Source organism: Dasypus novemcinctus, chromosome 1 (assembly GCF_030445035.2).
Source record: "Dasypus novemcinctus isolate mDasNov1 chromosome 1, mDasNov1.1.hap2, whole genome shotgun sequence".
NCBI lineage: Eukaryota > Metazoa > Chordata > Mammalia > Cingulata > Dasypodidae > Dasypus > Dasypus novemcinctus.
In genome coordinates, this window is record NC_080673.1 from 45,601,574 (window position 1) to 45,618,874 (window position 17,301).

At 38.2% G+C, this 17,301-nt stretch overlaps 1 protein-coding gene across 27 annotated transcripts in view; it reads left to right on the top strand.

Moving 5' to 3' along the window:
* NR3C2 (nuclear receptor subfamily 3 group C member 2) overlaps positions 1-17,301 on the top strand; it is a 362,509-nt gene that overhangs the window by 315,460 nt on the left and 29,748 nt on the right. For all 27 annotated transcript variants that reach the window (XM_058284243.2, XM_058283717.2, XM_058283755.2 and 24 more), the window contains one exon: positions 13,377-13,507. In XM_058284243.2, the coding sequence (XP_058140226.1) occupies positions 13,377-13,507 (131 nt within the window). The remainder of the gene's footprint in view (positions 1-13,376; positions 13,508-17,301) is intronic.

The window sequence follows — 17,301 nt, forward strand, 5'->3', positions numbered from 1 at the left end:
AATATTTACCATATAGAAATTAAAACAAATCTTAAAAATATTTATCAGTTCATTTCAAAATAACTCCTTGCATGTTAAATGAAAAATGAAGTTTTTTTTCCCAAAACCAAAGAAAAAATTTAGAAGTAAGAGTGACATAGTTTTACATTTTTGAAATCCCTTTGATAAGGCTTAAAAGGAGACCGCTGCAGTCTCAGATCTGCTTCACACTTTCAGTCTGTTGTGACATGTTGTGTTTGTTGAAGTATACGAAGAAAATTCAGCCTCACACAGATACGGAGTCAGGAAAAGGAGGACCTTGCAGACTCCTTGAAAGGGCCTTAGGGGAATGCCCAGGAGTCCTCAGACCACACTTTGAGAACCTCGGTGGCAGATGATCTCTAGACTCCAGTCCACACCGAGGAGTCCGCTTTCCTAATCCTGCTCCTAACCAGCAGGTTGGCCTTGGGGAAGCCTCCCTCAAATTCTAGATCTCTCTTTCCTCATTCTTAATAATCTATAATAATCTATATTTCAGATACCAGATAACATGACATAGCTCTGCAATTAAAGGACTCTCAGCCTAATGGCATAATATTTACTGAGCCTACTACATGGCATTTACTATACTTGATGCTTTTGTATGAATCATCTCATTTATATCCATGCATATTTTAGGGCAAATGTGGTTGTTTGTGGTTTTTGTTTTTTTTTTTTTTTTTTTTGGTTTGTCAGTTCTTTATTTCAGCTGCTGTCAATTGCATTCATTACTACCCTTTAATATATCATAGCTTAGAAGAGTCATTCTCTAGACATTCTGTTGGTATGAATCATTAAAATTTAGGGAGAGACTGAAGGATATTTGAAAATGGATAAGAGGAGGAGAAAAGGAGCTCAGAGGGGTCCTGCCAGTCCATCTACAGGAAATGAGTAACCAGACCAGATCTCACTTAAAAACACCAGCCTCCCCAAAAGGGTTTTCAGAAAAAGTTAGGACAAGTTTTAATAATAATCTTTTATAAATGATACCAAAGCCTCACACAGAGAGAGCAGCTTCGTAAATTATTCCAGGTCACATAGCCATTCAGAGGTGGAACTTGAGATTGAGTCCAGGATTTACCCACGTCTCTTCTCATCAGTAAAATATGGACTTTGCATGGCTTATGAGTCTGTCATTCTACTTTACCCATAAGATAGCGTATTTTTATTTTTATAGCTTTACATACCTATGGTTAGAATTAGGTCAATTTAAAAAAATAGAACAATAATATGAATAAATCGCCTAATCACATCCCCTAAACTGAGTAAAATCTCTTTATTGTTTAGCTGAATATTGTGAATAATGGCTAGCATTCTACCGGTCAATAAATACTGAGCATATCTTCAGCATGCAAAGCATCAGAGTGGCTGCTGTGATGAATCTAAAGAAGTGAAAGGCATAATTTCTATCCTCTTGAATTGTATGGTGTGGTTGGTGATTTAAGACAGACACATGAACGGTTTTCCTATTCAGATGAAGCACAAATGACAGATTTTGTAGAGGGGTACTCCAGGAGTGAGAGAATTTACTCTAGGCCAATGTGGTCAAGGAAAGCTACCTGGTAGAGTCGATCAGCTTTGAAGGCTGGTTTAACCTCTAGAGGAGGGTTAGAATTTGATAGACATGGTGAAGAGGATGGTATAATCCAGAAATGAGGAACTATCAGAAACTCTACCAGAGCAGGAAAGTCTCTGACGTCTGGAGTTGAAGTTTTCAAATCATGGGACTTGAAGAGCCGTGGCTTACATTTCGGAATGGAGGGGCTCTTTCTTTCCTGCTCTCCCTTTTTCTCTCTAGCTCTGCTTTCTCTACCACAGTCTTCCCTTTCCACCTGCCTTCCCTAATTGGTCCATTTACATTCCCTTTCTTTTCTGCTTCGCCCTTACTCCTCTTTCCCTCCGTTTTCTGGCTTTCTCTTCTCCTCCGTCTTGTCTGTCTTCTCTTTTCCCCCAGCTGCATAGCCCTTCACTAGTTCTCATCTACAGAGGGACAGTATCACCAAATGCTGCATTTGTTGAAGGAAAGTGTTCCAAACTGCTGCCTTACCTTTGGAACTTGCTGTCTTAAGCCTTTTATAGACTCTCCCAATTGGAAGAAAACTAAACAAAATTGCTTTTTTACTTCACTATGACCTTTTGTGCCCTTTTCTTGGGGTAAGTCACCCTAAATGGAAAACTTTTCTCACAATTCTACCAGTCATGTTGATGGTATTAAAATCACTGAAATTTCTGTTCCAGAAATTACTTGAAGGAATGACTTTGCTTTTTCCTTTTCCTTTCTCCTACTGCTGCTTGTCCTTGTGGCAGTAAACATAGCTGCCAACTGGTTGTCCACAGCGCTTTGTGCAGAGAATTACAGTGAGGGAAGGGCTTGGATTACACGTGGCTTTGTCTTACCAGGTTGCAGACAGTCCCATATTTGGATGGGGTCTTGGGTCCTGTCTCCTCAAGAGAGCCCAGGGAACTTATACTTAAGGGTGTGTTGGCATTATGCTCTTTGCTTCTAGGGTATGAGCACAAAATCCAAAGAGTAATTCGTTTTTTTAAAGAAAGGCTACAGTCATTAAAAAGACTGATGGGCCGCCTAGCTCTGATTAGAAGACATGCACAGAATTTTAAAGTGGGAGAAGGGAGGTTAGAAAATGTCGGCTGCACACCCCTGCTATCTCAACTAGCAGTTTTATATGAGCAGATAAAAAACTAAGATCCATTTAGGCTGTACATTGAACAAGCATTGTGTTCACGCCATTTTGTGTGCACGTGTCGTGCGTGTTGCGGAGTTAACATTTTAGGGGGAAGGTGGTGGCCTTGTGATGTTATGCTTCTTTCACCCAGTCATGAATGATGCAGTTGTTCATAATGTCCTGAACAAAATCTGCTTTGTGACAGATGTTCAGAATCAGTAATAAGAAGGGGCACGTGGTTAATCTCAAATAAATTAATCGAGGTGAACATCACTTTTTTAATTCAGGCAGGTGATTAATCATTTTGAATGATTCAAACCAAAGAAACTACCTTTCACCTAGAATTATGGCACCTGAAAATGTTTTCTACTATCATATTTGATTAATGAATTTAATAGTGTGTGTGATAACGGCCTCTGGCGGTTTAGCTGTTTTCTTCTTCCGAAGCTAGGTTTTCAAGACAGAAGAAGGAACTGGGATCCTTTAGTGAACACAATAGCTTTCTAAGCTCTGCATCCCCAACCTAAGAATAGTCTAGTAATATTTCTAAATTCAGCAATTAATTTTGTTCATATTGTTAAAATTCAATAGTTATGGAGGGCCTCTTTTTACAAGTAAGAAAGCTGTGGTAGTTTATTGAAATTAAGCAGTGTATTTAAGTTTATAACCAAAATGCCCCATGTGAATTAGTTATTCTAATTAATACCTCTCTGAAGGTTTTCTGTGTTCTGTTTAACCATCTGAGGTCTGCATTCCATTAAGTTTCCAGAAATTCTAGTACTAAAGCCTTCAGCTTACATATATGAGGCTTGATAATGAAAAAAGGTCTTTCACTATAGAATATTGTTCTTTTCTATCCTTTTTATGTTTATAGAAATCCTGGTAATAACTCTTTATGTGGTTAACATTTATTAAGTGCTCACAGAGTTCCAACCTGCTGTTGAGTGTTTGACCTTAGTATAGTGGTTAAGAGTTCAGGCTCAGGGACCAGACTGATGAATTCAAATCCTAGAATAGTATTTTCTATGAGATTCAACTTTCTTTCCAAAAAATACCCTGGAATAAGCAAATAACTTTATCTGTTCTAGTCAAGAGCTAGAGCTGCTTCTCTGTCCAGGACATATGTAAATCTCCCTACCAAAACCTAGAATCAAAACATTTGGTTTACTGGGTCTTAAAACACCCTTTGAATAATCAGGCCCATCTATGCGTCTCCTACCAGAAGAATGCTGGTAGTAAGCCCCTCCAGTAGGAATAGGGTACCAATAGGATTCATTTAAACCAAAGACCCCCACTGTGGGTGTCAATAATAGACACTAAACTATTATTCTTTTTAAATCTTCTGCACTTTATGTGTTCCTTACCGCATTTTAGTGGAGGCTATCTAGTCACATATCTCAGACAGTTGTGCCTCACATGATATGACAGTGTCATGAAAAGTTGCTTAGAAATCCATTTTTAAATTGAACTATATTTTAATTGACCTGAGAAAATTTGCAATTCAAGAAATAATAAGATTAAGATTATATCTTTGGTCAATCCAAAACACTTTTGTAATGTAGTTAATCACAGATATCCCCAATTTAACTTTTTCTAAAATACAAATTTTCACAGTGAGGTTATGGCTGCATTTTCTGTCCAGTGCCAAAAAAAAAAAAAAAAAGTGTCTTTAACCCAAAAGAAACTGTGCCAACTACATAAACATTTAAAAAATCAAAGATACAAAGAAATATTTTACAAAAGCCGTATTTAAGGATTTATAGCAAAAAAAAATTTTTTTTTCCAGATTTCTAGTACTGTCAGTGGTAAATTATGGTTGCCATGTAACCAGGCCCCTTTTAGATTTTTAGATTCTCATGTGTTATTTTGATCTGTGCAACACCCATTAAAGCCAGAGGAAATTGTGATCCTTAAGTCCAAGGGCAGTTCCATTGAAAACATGTCCCTTCTGGAACAACAATTAAGGTAGCAAACGAAATACCTAATTAGCTTTTGACTGTTACTAGAATTGACCATGTGAAATTAATAGAAAATAGATGACTGTCATAGAGACCATTGGGACACCAGTCTGTCTAGCACATTAGTCCAGTTAAGCAAACCACAAACAATATCCCCAAGCAATTCCTCAATCTAAGTGGCTATGTTCTGTCCTGGCTATAAATAAATGATGTAAACACTATAAAAATGAACAGACATCAAAACTGCAACTAGCCAAGTGGTCCTTCTACAGACATATCTTTTTTGTCAGTTAAGGAAAAATCTAGTAAAACTATGAAAAAATAAAATAAAAACTTGAATAGTTGAATGCTCACATTAGGTCATTTTTATTCTAATTAGGGTTTTAAAAAAACTGTTTCTGCATGTTGCTTTTTTAGGAAAATTACAAGCCTGAGACTGGGACCATCTGTTACAATGACCATGTAACAAGATGTTAGATTTATTCAGACATAATGATGTGGTTTGTAGTATCAGATATAAAGTCTGGTCTTTTCAGCTCTGCTGTGAGGATGTGTATACCCTCACCAACATTATTTTAACCCTGTTGGAAGATTGGCACTACTGCTGCCTACATTCTAACATAGAACACACACATATTTCCAGAGGTAATTTACTGAAATAACACAGTTAATGTTAGTTAACAAACATGCTTACTAAAAGTCCTCTTCTTGAGAGTTCAGGAACTAGAGAGAGTTCAGCCCTGAATGAGCATTGCTTTGTTTTGTTTATATCCACAAAGAGATAAGCAACTGACAGTTGAATCTACCTGGTCTTACTTGTTACATTTATTTAGCACTCACTTAATTGTGGACCTATGCACTATACAAAAAATCAGCCATAAAAAGACATGTGATGTTGTATTCCAGACCTTCAAAGTGATAAGGGTTGTCTATTGTCTAATGCAAGGGCTAAAGAGAAATAACTCAAAGGTTTCTTTTTTTAAAATAATTTATAAATAAAGTGATGTCTTACATACCCAAAAGGAAAGCACCTTTTCAAAGGTACAGTTTTGTGCAGTGTTGCTACAGAATCTTAAGTACAAAATGGGATTGTGTTTCTTATAGGCTCAGTGTGGAAGAATTGGGAACCTGTTGTGCTTTGGCACCTATAAAATCAGCCAACATAAAATGATTAAAATTATCGAATGTGAATTCTTGGAAATTCCAAACACTACAATAAGCAGGTCTTTGAGGGACTGCTTATGAGTGCCTATTTGTAAGTGATGGTTTATTAAAGAATATTTACTCTCCTGCTTTCAAAAAGCATTTAGTTCAGCTTGCAATAAAAGCACAGATACAGTAAGACTAAAAATCAATCAAGACACACACAAAAAAAGGGAAATAAAGAGGAAAAAAATTATATGTAATAAAAAAAATGAAAAGCCTAGATCCTAGAAGTTACATAAACACAAATATTATGCTTCTTAATTTCCTGTAAAACTAATATATAGCAGGTGAAATCATGGGTTACAGAGATTTTTATATCAGTAGAAGCTAACATTATCCATTCATGAAGAAACTTTTTCCAGGACCTATGTTCAAAAGAAACATATAACATGAGCCTTTTAATTAGAATGATGATGAGTTAAAAAAAAAAAAAAAAAAAAAATGGAAGGCAGCCTGAGCAGAAGGTTTATAATGATGGGGAGTTTTTCTACAAAGGGCTGTTTCTTGGGGCAGCTTTCAGTGGAGGTATAATGCTATATATCTGTAAAATGCATAGCTCTGGAGATTTGCCCATAAGACTTCCTAGTCATCTGGTTTACCAAGGGTAAAACATGGGAGCCTATTAAGCATGCCCCTCAGCATATCCACCTCAAAAGTTAACTCAGCTGAACCCTTGACAAGACCAAAAGTGAGACTTCAGAAAGGAGGTTGCTGATGGGACCCTGGAAGAGGCAAGTGGGAGGTTCAGTTTGTCTCACAAATTTATATGCTGGAAGGACAGAGAGTGTGATGTGCATTCTCACCAGAGAAGCGGGAGGAATCCCTGGCCAGTGCTCTGAGCACCGGTGTTCTGTGAATGCGCTTAGTCAGGAATGATTTGTAATTTGTGTTTGTCATATATATACTTCTATTAAAGAATTAGTATGATTCCAGAATTACATTTAGTTTGGGGCAGTAATTTTCCCAGTCCAAATGAATGCTGCCAAAGGCACCTCTAGGTAAGTAAATGATTAAGTCTTTTGAATAGTCTTTTTAGTAGCATCTTGGTAAGCCACCACCTGAATACCAAAGCAGCACTGCTCCTGCTGACAGCCATTGGTCAGAAGATTCCCTGAAGTATTCTTATAACGTGAAATAGGGTGACTTAACTCATAACGATGACAAGATGGCATGAGTACTGTAGACGCAAAAATTGTTCATATGGTTTGGGTCCTAAATTAAGGTCAAACAAATAATTAAATTGCAAATGCCCTACAGATTATGGTTTCACTGGGACTTTTTCTGAATCACAAAAAAGTCATTATTTAGCTGGCTTAAACCCTCTTCTCAATTCTAACTTCTTTCAAAGCAATGGAATTCGATTACTCACTATTGTTCTAAGTGAATTGGCTTGAGAGAAGTTAGGTTATTTTAATTCAATACTTTTAAACTCTTTCCTAACGATCATATGGCTATAGTTTAGTATTATGGATGTTCCAAGAGAAAATTGGTAAAATATTTTTAATTTAGTTTTAGCTGTGACTAAAATTGCTTTCCTAATTTGAGAAAATATCAAATTTGCAAAAATATTGAAGTGTTTCTTTAAAAATATTTTAGAACTGTAGTTTTCCTACATTTTAATGCAAGGTCCTTGGAATTAGAGCTGTGTCTCTATGTCTAGTTTGGTTGCTGGAGTTATACATCCAGAAGTAGAATTTATTCTGTTTCTTCAAATAAGGTGTTGAAAAATGGATGACCTGCAAGAATATTGGTGCCCACAGTCCAGAGGTAGACTGGCAGCTTTCAGTTTTTCATGTCTGATAATCACGTTAATATAGGCACATTTCCTACCTTAGTAACTATCACCTTTCTATATGTAGTCCACGGCTTAAGGGTGACTTTTGGTCATGCATTTACTTTTAATTTTTAGAAACATTATGCATGCTCAATGTAGCCAGTATAAATTTTACATTTTTAAGTTTACATTCTACTCAAATTGAGGTAAAACTATAAAATGAAGAAAAGCAAGTAGCAGAGTATTTCTGTGAAGTAATATTTCAAAATTAATGCCAGTATCATTGCCAAAAAGATTATCCTTGTTTCAACTTCCTTGGATGTACATTTCTCTACATTTGATCTAATTGTGCAAAAATGATATGATGTAAAATGTCTTTTCAAGACAGCCTATTTTCTTGAAATTTCAGTCAGCAAGCTGTTTTGAGTATACAGTACTCTCCATTTAGAAAGCTCAAAGCAGAGGAAACAGCAATGGAATTTGAAAACACAGAATCTTATATCATGAGGAACTAAACAAATGAGTGACCATAACAAAACATCTGAGGTACCAAATACTTTGTATAGTTGTATGACACTGGAGAAAAGAGTTAAAAACTGTAACTTGGCTGGGCAGTATGTAGGTAGACAGGAAAAGACGTAGGGTTTGAACTTAGAAACCTGGATTTGGACCTGGCTGCATCACTTACCTGAATTTCTTTAAGCTTGGGGATAATTTCTGTCAAGGCACTGCGAGAATTAGCAAGAAGAAATTTAGCATTGGCTTATGGTGGGCACCCATAAACGATAGCTATGAAAACGATAGATGTTAAGGAAGCGTTAGAGGCTGTTCATTCTGAAGTGGTGAAAAAAAATGCTTTCTTTAGGTACGTCCTCACACATTAAAGTTCTAATCTGCATTTAAGTAGATACTGAGGTCTCTAACCTTTAATCTGTATGTGGATCTTTTGTTAACACGTCTGATAACAGAAGCACTCTGACAGGTGTTTACTTCTGTTCTACCATAGGCAACTCCCTCCCACCATCCTGACAGTCTGTATTCCCTCTGGTTTTTCTCCTGATTTACCATCCTACGGAGAGAGAAATAATCACTATAACAATAGTAATAATATTGTTTTACTGTAAAGTCATTTTATGAATTTGATTGATTCTTGATTTGTTCTGCCAAAACCATCATTGGTCCCTCGATAAGAAACATTTTATTATCTCCCCTTATATCAAAAAAATAGCTAACATTTGTACAATAGTTTATAATTTGTTAAGAAGGTCAGCACACTTAGTTCTTATAGCCCTGCAAGGTTGGAATTATTATGATTATCATCCCAGTTTTAACCAGGAAAAACCTGAGTTTCAGAAGCTACATAATTGTAGGAGTAGGCCGCAGGCCCGGCGCTCCGGCAGGCTAGTCCTGCCTGCGGCTCAGGCTGGTTGAGGGAGTCAGGTACCTGAGACTGCACTCTCAGAACTGCCCAGCATCCTGGGTCTGTTCTGTGCTCCACGGATGTCCTGATTTGTAATCTGCCTTACTGTATTTTATAATTTAAAGCTCTAATTTTTTGAGAAACTCTCTGAGACCTTCACAGATAACATGTCTATTTTTTTTTCTCTTTGACAGCCTCACTCTGAAAATTACTAGTATTCTCTTATCCTTTTCACCATCATCCTATGCAGATATGTGTGTGTTCCATTTATTTGGTTGTCTCTACTTGTTCCCTTTCCTTTTTGCCTTCCTTCTCTTTTTCATGCATTCTATGAAATATTTATATTGGAACATGACACTTGTCTGTCATATTCTAGTTGGTATTCAAAAAGGATAGTCAGATATGGATCCTGCCTTTAAGAAGCTTGTAGTTAGCAATCAGAATGGGGGAACTGAACCGAGCCATTTTCTTGCTCCAAACGTGCAACAATTCTGGATTAAAAATTGGGCGGCGGGGGGGAGTGGGGTGTGTACTTAATTATGTAGCCATGCTAAAAGAACAGGAAACAAAACCCCTGGTGCAAGAAATGAGCAGAGCATTCACAGCCAGAGTGATTAAAGTGCACACTGACACTACCATTTTCCCATAGACTTTTGGACACAAATACATGCTTTAGGAGTAGATATTACAACACAAACATGAATAGGAGACAAGACCATCAACTCCAGCAAGGCCAGGACCTGAAATGAAGCCCCTTGCGTAAAGCCTGGGCTCTGTCCTGTCTCCTTACAAAGATAACAAAACTCAACCAGTCAGCCACCCAGGTGCATGGCAAGGAAACTAGAAGAAATAAGAAACACAAACCTACCACATTAGGTGTGGGGTCCAAATTTAAACTACAAATTCTTGCAGAAGGCATATAAGTGAGAAGTAGCATGAAATCTGGCTTGGAACAGGTAAAATACTTACTCCCTGATAGTGGTAAATGCTAAAACTTCCTTTAGGCTTCCATCCACAAGGTATTGCCCATACAGTTCTCTGAGAAAGCATATATGTCAAAACAATAAATGTTAGAATTTATTAGCAGCCCAAAAATTTTGAACAGAAAATCCATAAAAATAAACATGTTTATCATACCTATAGAGATAAACACATATTAATAATAGCCATTAAGTAAGAAGTACCTTATGGAGAATAATAGAAATATTTGAAAAAGTACCAAACAGCATTCCTAGGCTCCTAGACATGAAAAATATTGACACTAAAATTAAAACACTGTGGCTTTCTCACAATAGACAAGGCATGGACAAAGAGAAAAGTATTTAATTGGAAAATGTCGATGAAATGACCCAGAAATGCAGCACAGGGAGAAAAAAAGACAGAAATAAGAAAGGAAAGTTAATATGGAATATACAATGAGGATGGAATACACAATGAGGATGGCCAATATACTGCTAATAGCAGTCAAAAAGGAAAAATAATGGGAAGGGGATAGGTGTGATACTGAATTTTCCCCGATAGTAATAGGTAGTAATCTAAAAACAAATCAGAATTGAAGAAATATCCTCATCTTCACACTGAAGGAAGACATTGAGTCCTGAGTAGAAGAAATAAAAGTTAGTCTGCACCCAGGAACATCATGATGAAATTGCAGACATCAAATGAAAAGAGAAAAATTTCCAAAGCACCTGAAGAGCCCAACAGGTTACCTATAGAAGACTACCAATTAGACTAACAGGAAATTTCCCCAAAGCACCTATTAAGGCACAGGGATAGTGGAATACTGTCAGCAATGTGCCAAGGAAAATTAACTGTCAGACTGTAGAAATCTATAACTTTTTAAGCTATTGTTCAAGAATGAAAGTGAAATAAAGATTTTTTGGGACAAATTGAGAAGAAAAGACTTGGCCATTCAGCAACTCTCCCCTGCTAAAAGAATTACTGAAAAATTATTCTTTAATAGGTAAGATGTTGAACCCAGAAGTAAGAAGTAATATAATATGTAAAACAAAGTAGTACTATATGCCATTTTTACTGATATGTTAAGTAAAATATAAAATATGAAAGTGGCTGATAATCACCCAAACTTTACCTTCTTGAATGAGGGAGATGGATGGAACCAGGAAGGGAGAAAGAGTGCCTTAACTTTGTAAATGTTTAATAAAAAAAAAATCTGAAGCAAATATGGCAAAATGTGGGTGTTTGTTAACACTGTTACGTCTGGACAGTAGAGCCACAGACTTCTGCTATTCTGTGTGTATGCTTAAAGTATTTCTTTAAGTAAAAGTAGTTTCCAGCTTATTATAGAAGAGAAGAGACATAAAATAATGCAGAGCAAAAAGGTGTCATATTCCATTGTATGTTCCTTATATAGGGCATTTGAAATTGAAATGGAGAGATTTATGCCAGTTGAGGGAACCTTAAGAAAGCATCCTGGAAGGGGTTTTTCCCCACTGGAGCCTATCTTCCTTCTGTCACCCTTAGATATCATCAGCCATCATGACCTCCTAATATTTCTTTTGCCTTCATCAAGCCACTTGCTATTTTTCACTAATAATATCTTTTTTACATATTATATTCTGGTCACCATAAAATTATAGTAACTTAGGTCCTCCCAAAAGATTTCATATTTTTGGGAAAAAACATCTAAAAGCAAAGTAATACCTTCTTTAATTCTCAAGGAAAGAGAAAATAATAACTACTGTTACGTAATGTAGATTTTTGTGGAAACATTTGGGTGGTTTTTTTGTTTTTGTTTTTTATTTTATTTTATTTTATTTTTTTATTTTTTATTTTTTATTTTTTATTTATTTAATTTCCCTCCCCTCCCCTGGTTGTCTGTTTTTTTCTGTGTCTTTTTGCTGCATCTTGTTTCTTTGTCCGCTTCTGTTGTCGTCAGCGGCACGGGAAGTGTGGGTGGCGCCATTCCTCGGCAGGCTGCTCCCTCCTTCGCACTGGGCGGCTCTCCTTATGGGTGCACTCCTTGCACGTGGGGCTCCCCTACACGGGGGACACCCCTGTGTAGCACAGCACTCCTTGCGCGCATCAGCACTGCGCATGGGCCAGCTCCACACGGGTCAAGGAGGCCCGGGGCTTGAACCGCGGACCTCCCATGTGGTAGGCGGACGCCCTAACCACTGGGCCAAAGTCCGTTTCCCTGTTTTTGTTTTTTAATGATTTACTTATTTATTTCTCCCCCCTCCCTCCATTGTCTGCTCTCTGTGTCCATTCGCTTTGTGTTCTTCTGTGTCTGCTTGTATTGTATTCTCATTAGACACCTCCAGGAACCAATCCTGGGACCTTCTGGGGTGGGAGAGAGGCAATCATTCTCTTGTGCCACCTAAGCTCCCTGGTCTGCTGCATCTCTTTTGTCTCCTCTTTGTCTTTTTTTGTTGCATCATCTTGCTGCGTCAGGTCTCCACGTGGGCCAGCATTCCTGCATGGGCTGGCACTCCATGTGGGCCAGCTCACCACACAGGCCAACTTGCCGTCACTAGAAGGGCCTAGGTATCGAACCCTCGACCTCCCATATGGTAGATGGGAGCCCAATTACTTGAGCCACATCTGCTTCCCTTGGGTGGTTTTTGAGTTTGGTGTTTTATGCCTGGGGGTGGAGGTGGGGCATTTGTTTTGTGGAAACATTTGTAGAGATTACACAAATATCCATTGTTGCTTTTGTCCCTTTATCAGAGAGATTCCTTTTGAGGTTCTCCCAAAAATATAATGTTTTATTGTTTTATTTCCCTTTTTAAATGTGCTGTGCAAATACTTAACAAACATAAGGAAGCAACTGTATAATTCCACACAGAAATAAGATTTGTCCTGAAAGCAGCCCCTTCCACTTTTTAAAGTCATTGCCTCAACTTGTTCACAGCATCTAGTCCAGTCCTTTCCAAATAATAAGTGCACATTCTCTCTAGGAGCAAGTGCCCATGGCCTTCACCCCACATCCCAGCAGCTTCTCTGCCTTGTACATGAGCTTAGTGTAGCACACACCCCAGTCAGTTTGTATTGCTCTTGACATAAAATGAAAATAATGACACTCTTTGAAAGAAGTCGGGTTCAGTACTTATGACGCTTTCTTACAGGTTACCAGTAAGTGGCACAGCAGTGTTGGTCTAGAAGCAATTTACTATCAAGTATGAAAGGCATCTAACTTGTCTCTAAAATACACATCTGCTCCATGTTGAAGCCAAAAGGAAAACTCTGACTCATATCTCTAATTAAGCTACCCTGGCCTGCTGTGCCTGGGGCCACCAGTCTGGGTTTTATAATGAAGCTTGTATTCTCAGACATTATCCTCTTTTCCTTTGCAGAGAGAAGATGCATCAGTCTGCCATGTATGAACTGTGCCAGGGGATGCACCAAATAAGCCTCCAGTTTGTTCGACTGCAGCTTACCTTTGAAGAATACACCATAATGAAAGTTCTGCTGCTACTAAGCACAAGTAAATTGACATCTACTCTAGCACTTTTTCTACATTGTCAGATCCTCTCTTTTTGGTAGAATAGCCTATTTATAGTTTCAGTTAGTTGGTGCAAAACAAATAACTGAGGAGTTGGGAGGAGGGCTTTGGCCTTTGATGAACTAAGTTACTAGCAGAATATGAAACTTCGGGCATAGAAGGAACATATCTCTTCATTCCTTCAGCCATTAATCCACCAAATGTTTATTAAGTATATGTTATGTGCTGGTAGGATTGGGCAGTTCAGGAAATTCATGGGTGAGTAAGGCATAGTATCTAGTCTCAGGGATTTTACTCTGTAGAACAGTAGAAGATTACGTGGTAGAAGGTGGTCACCTACCATGTGAGATACTTTGGAGCACCACAGCAGCTCAGAAGGGGAAGAGAACGTTCAGTTCTGGGATGGAAGGTGGCATTCACAGAGTAGCCGCATCTTGGATGGGTTTGCAAGGTTTAGGGATTGGATGTGAGGAGTGAGACGGCATACCTGGCAGAAAGCCGTGTGAAAATGTAAACCATATCCAGGCAATAGCATTTAGTTCTCAGGGTAGTTTTGTCTGCTGAGTTTTAAACTTTTACCTTATTGATACGTTTATTTAGTTTTTCAAGGTGCCTCAGGTTATTTGGGTTGGGGATTAATATGGAATAAGGGTGGGATGTGTATGGGACCAGAACGTAAGGAGCCTTAAATGCCAGTTGAGTTTTATAGGATAGGCAGGGGAGCACAACTTTAAAGGCTTTTGAGCAATGGGGTGACGTGTTTGAAGCTGTATTTTCTGACTTTATAAAGATGTGCCAGGCAGTGGAATATATTAAAGGAGAGTGGGGAGGAAAGAGGCAATGCCAGAGACAGAAGACTTCTCCTGACTGGAAGCACAGGGATGGACTGGGGCTGTTGTAAAATGGGCTGGATCGTGGTGATGGCAGAGTGATGGGTAGGAGCAAACAGCCTCAAGCAACATGCAGGGCTGGCCTTGGCATCTGACTAAAATGGGAAATAACGATGTCGATGAGAAGCAATGCAAATTTTGAGCAAAAATAAGCGACTGGGAGGACAGTAGTAGTGCTATTAATAGAAATAATATTAATGTCAGGAATTGGAACAAATTTTTTGGTGTATAAAATGAGTTCTGTTTTGGGTGGGTTAATTTTCAGATACCAACGCTTTCTCTCGTAGAGACAGCCAAAATAGGGGAAAACTTTGGGACTGGAACTCAGAAGACAGGTTTGGGTATTGAGATATAAATCTAAATTCTCCTTTTGGAAAATTGTAGTCTAGGCTCAAATAGTGATAGCACAGAAAGATGAAGAAAGAGGCAGCTGATCTACATTAAAGGAGGGTGGCAGGACTGACAGGGTACAGAACCATCAGACAGAACTGTGCTGGGAGCCACCAGCGGAAGGTTTCTGAAAGGGGTATGACTAACAGCATAGCTTCCAAAGAAAGTTGAGATCACTGAGAGAAGCCTACTGGAATTGACCATTAGGCAGCGGGCAGGTGCTAGATGATCAAGGACTTGCAGAGTGATGGAAAGCTTTTTTAGGCTTCTGGAATCAAGTATGAAAGGAAAGAGAGTTGATGACATAAGGTTTCAGAGGAGATGAGAGAGGACAGGATTAGCCTTGGCAGGGGATGTTGGACACTTCTTTCTCAGACAACAATACAGGAATTTTCAAACAGAAGGAATTTGAGGAAGCTCTCATCAGAGGAGAGTGATACCAAGAATTACAGCAGGAAAAAGTATGGAGGGGACAGCACTTAGCTCAGTGCTGTGCCCACTACGGAAACTGAGAAATGTTCTGGATGTCGACAGCCAGCACAGGTACCATGCGAGAGGCATGAGGTGGTTGAGTGGTGACCTGAGGCCGTCCAGGCCCAACCCTCCCCTTGGTGTGGGAATCAGGGCGGGGGAGAAAGTCCGGTTTTCAGCAGAACTGTTTGGAGAAGTGACATTATTAGCAATGGTGATAAGCACAGAGGGATAAGAAGACATGTCTACAACAAAGGAGGACTGGGTCTGAGAAAGACGGAGGCTGAATCAGTAGGAGTTTAGATTTATGTAGCATTTATGTTCTTGAAAGCTTCTTTAAAAATAAAAGTTAAAAATTTTTAAAGAGTAGGAAGAGAGAATGCAGGGGCAACTGTAGAGTATAATCCTGCTTTGCCCATACGTAGCACCTTGTAGTTTACAAAAAGGTGTTCCATATATTATCTCATTCAATACGTAAAACAACCCTTTACATATCAGTATTCAAAGTTGGCAAATTGGGGACACACAGTGTTATCTGCTTGGTATCCTCTGTGAGTTAGGATCCAAAGATAGAACTGTGGATTTCCTGTGGAGTGTCTGTTTGTGTTCTACCAGGAGCAAGGAGCAAGCAGCAGAAAGGCAGGCTGATGGCACAGGCCTGTAGTAGGGAGGTGGGCAGTGTTGGACAGGTGGAACTGTACTCTATTGAGGGGTGCCAAGCCAGTAGCACTGGTAGGGAGATGGGGCAACGGGTAACAGCTGTGTTTCGTTTGACCAGCACAGGGTTTTGGGGTTGTTTGGGACTTTATTTTCATTGAATCTAATTGCCCAGGGCAAGGCGTGTTCTCTCCAGTTTGTCACAGGCCCCACCATTCTTTATTACACCCAGCCTATCTCCTGTAGCGTTTGTGTTCACAACCCTTCATCTGCAGGGCCAATATAATATAGCCAGGCTTTATTTCCCTGCTCATGATTTCTGATGTTCCTGATTTATACTTTTTGGAATATAACTGGAAACACACTCTTTAAATTCAGCTTTGTAGGGACTAGTTAGGAAAAAGTTAAAGCAAGTGTTGTATCATGTAGATGATAAATTTAAGTGACTTTTTTTCTAAAAATGCTTGTGGTTGTAATTCTATATAAATGTTGACTACTCAGTCCTAATTGGTGTCTTATTCTTTTACATGTTTACTCATTCAGTCTATAATCTGATATCAGTCTGAGTTACCTGAATGAATTTGTTAGCTTCCAAGTACCTCAGTACTTTGAATTTTTATTTTTTTAAATGGAGGATAAGCAAAATAAAAAGGCAGGAAAAGATAAAGAATTTTATGACTCATAGAAACTTCAGGCTTTAGTAAGTTTATTTTGCTATTCTATGATAGAAGGCATAAATATTTTTCTTCTTATATAGAAATGTTAAATTGCACACCTGATGTCCAGTGTATCAAGAAAATTTTTTAGCAATGATGTCAGGAGACTTTATGTTCTTTTATACTTATGGAGGAAAAGAGACCAACTTCTACCCTAGTATCTGTTTGCTCTTCTCTAGCCCATAGATTCTGGATTATTTCCAGAAGCCCTGCTGTATTTAATAAGTAAATTCAGAAACTCTGGGCAGACCTCCAAAATTTGAAGCTGTGCTCAAATTCCCTTTATTTGTGCGTTTGTTTCAACTTTTTAAAAAATCTGACTGGGAAGTTGGTATAATATATTTCTATTACAGCAGTAAAATGTAAGTATTAATACTTGATACAAGTTGTTCAAGATCTTGAGAAGTTTTGGTATCACAACCCCAGAAATACAAAGGTCTTTGGATGAAGATTACCCAGGTTAATTTGAGTAGATTTATTAAATATCATTTAAATATACTAGTGAAATTTACTCTGTTTTAATATTAGGTAATTTTTAAATATGTAGGATAACATCCATATAAATAACTACATAGGAAAACTGAAGGCGTACTCTGTACAGTTCTATAACTTTAATAAATGTTTAGGGATAGGTAGTAGAGGCTGTTATTTG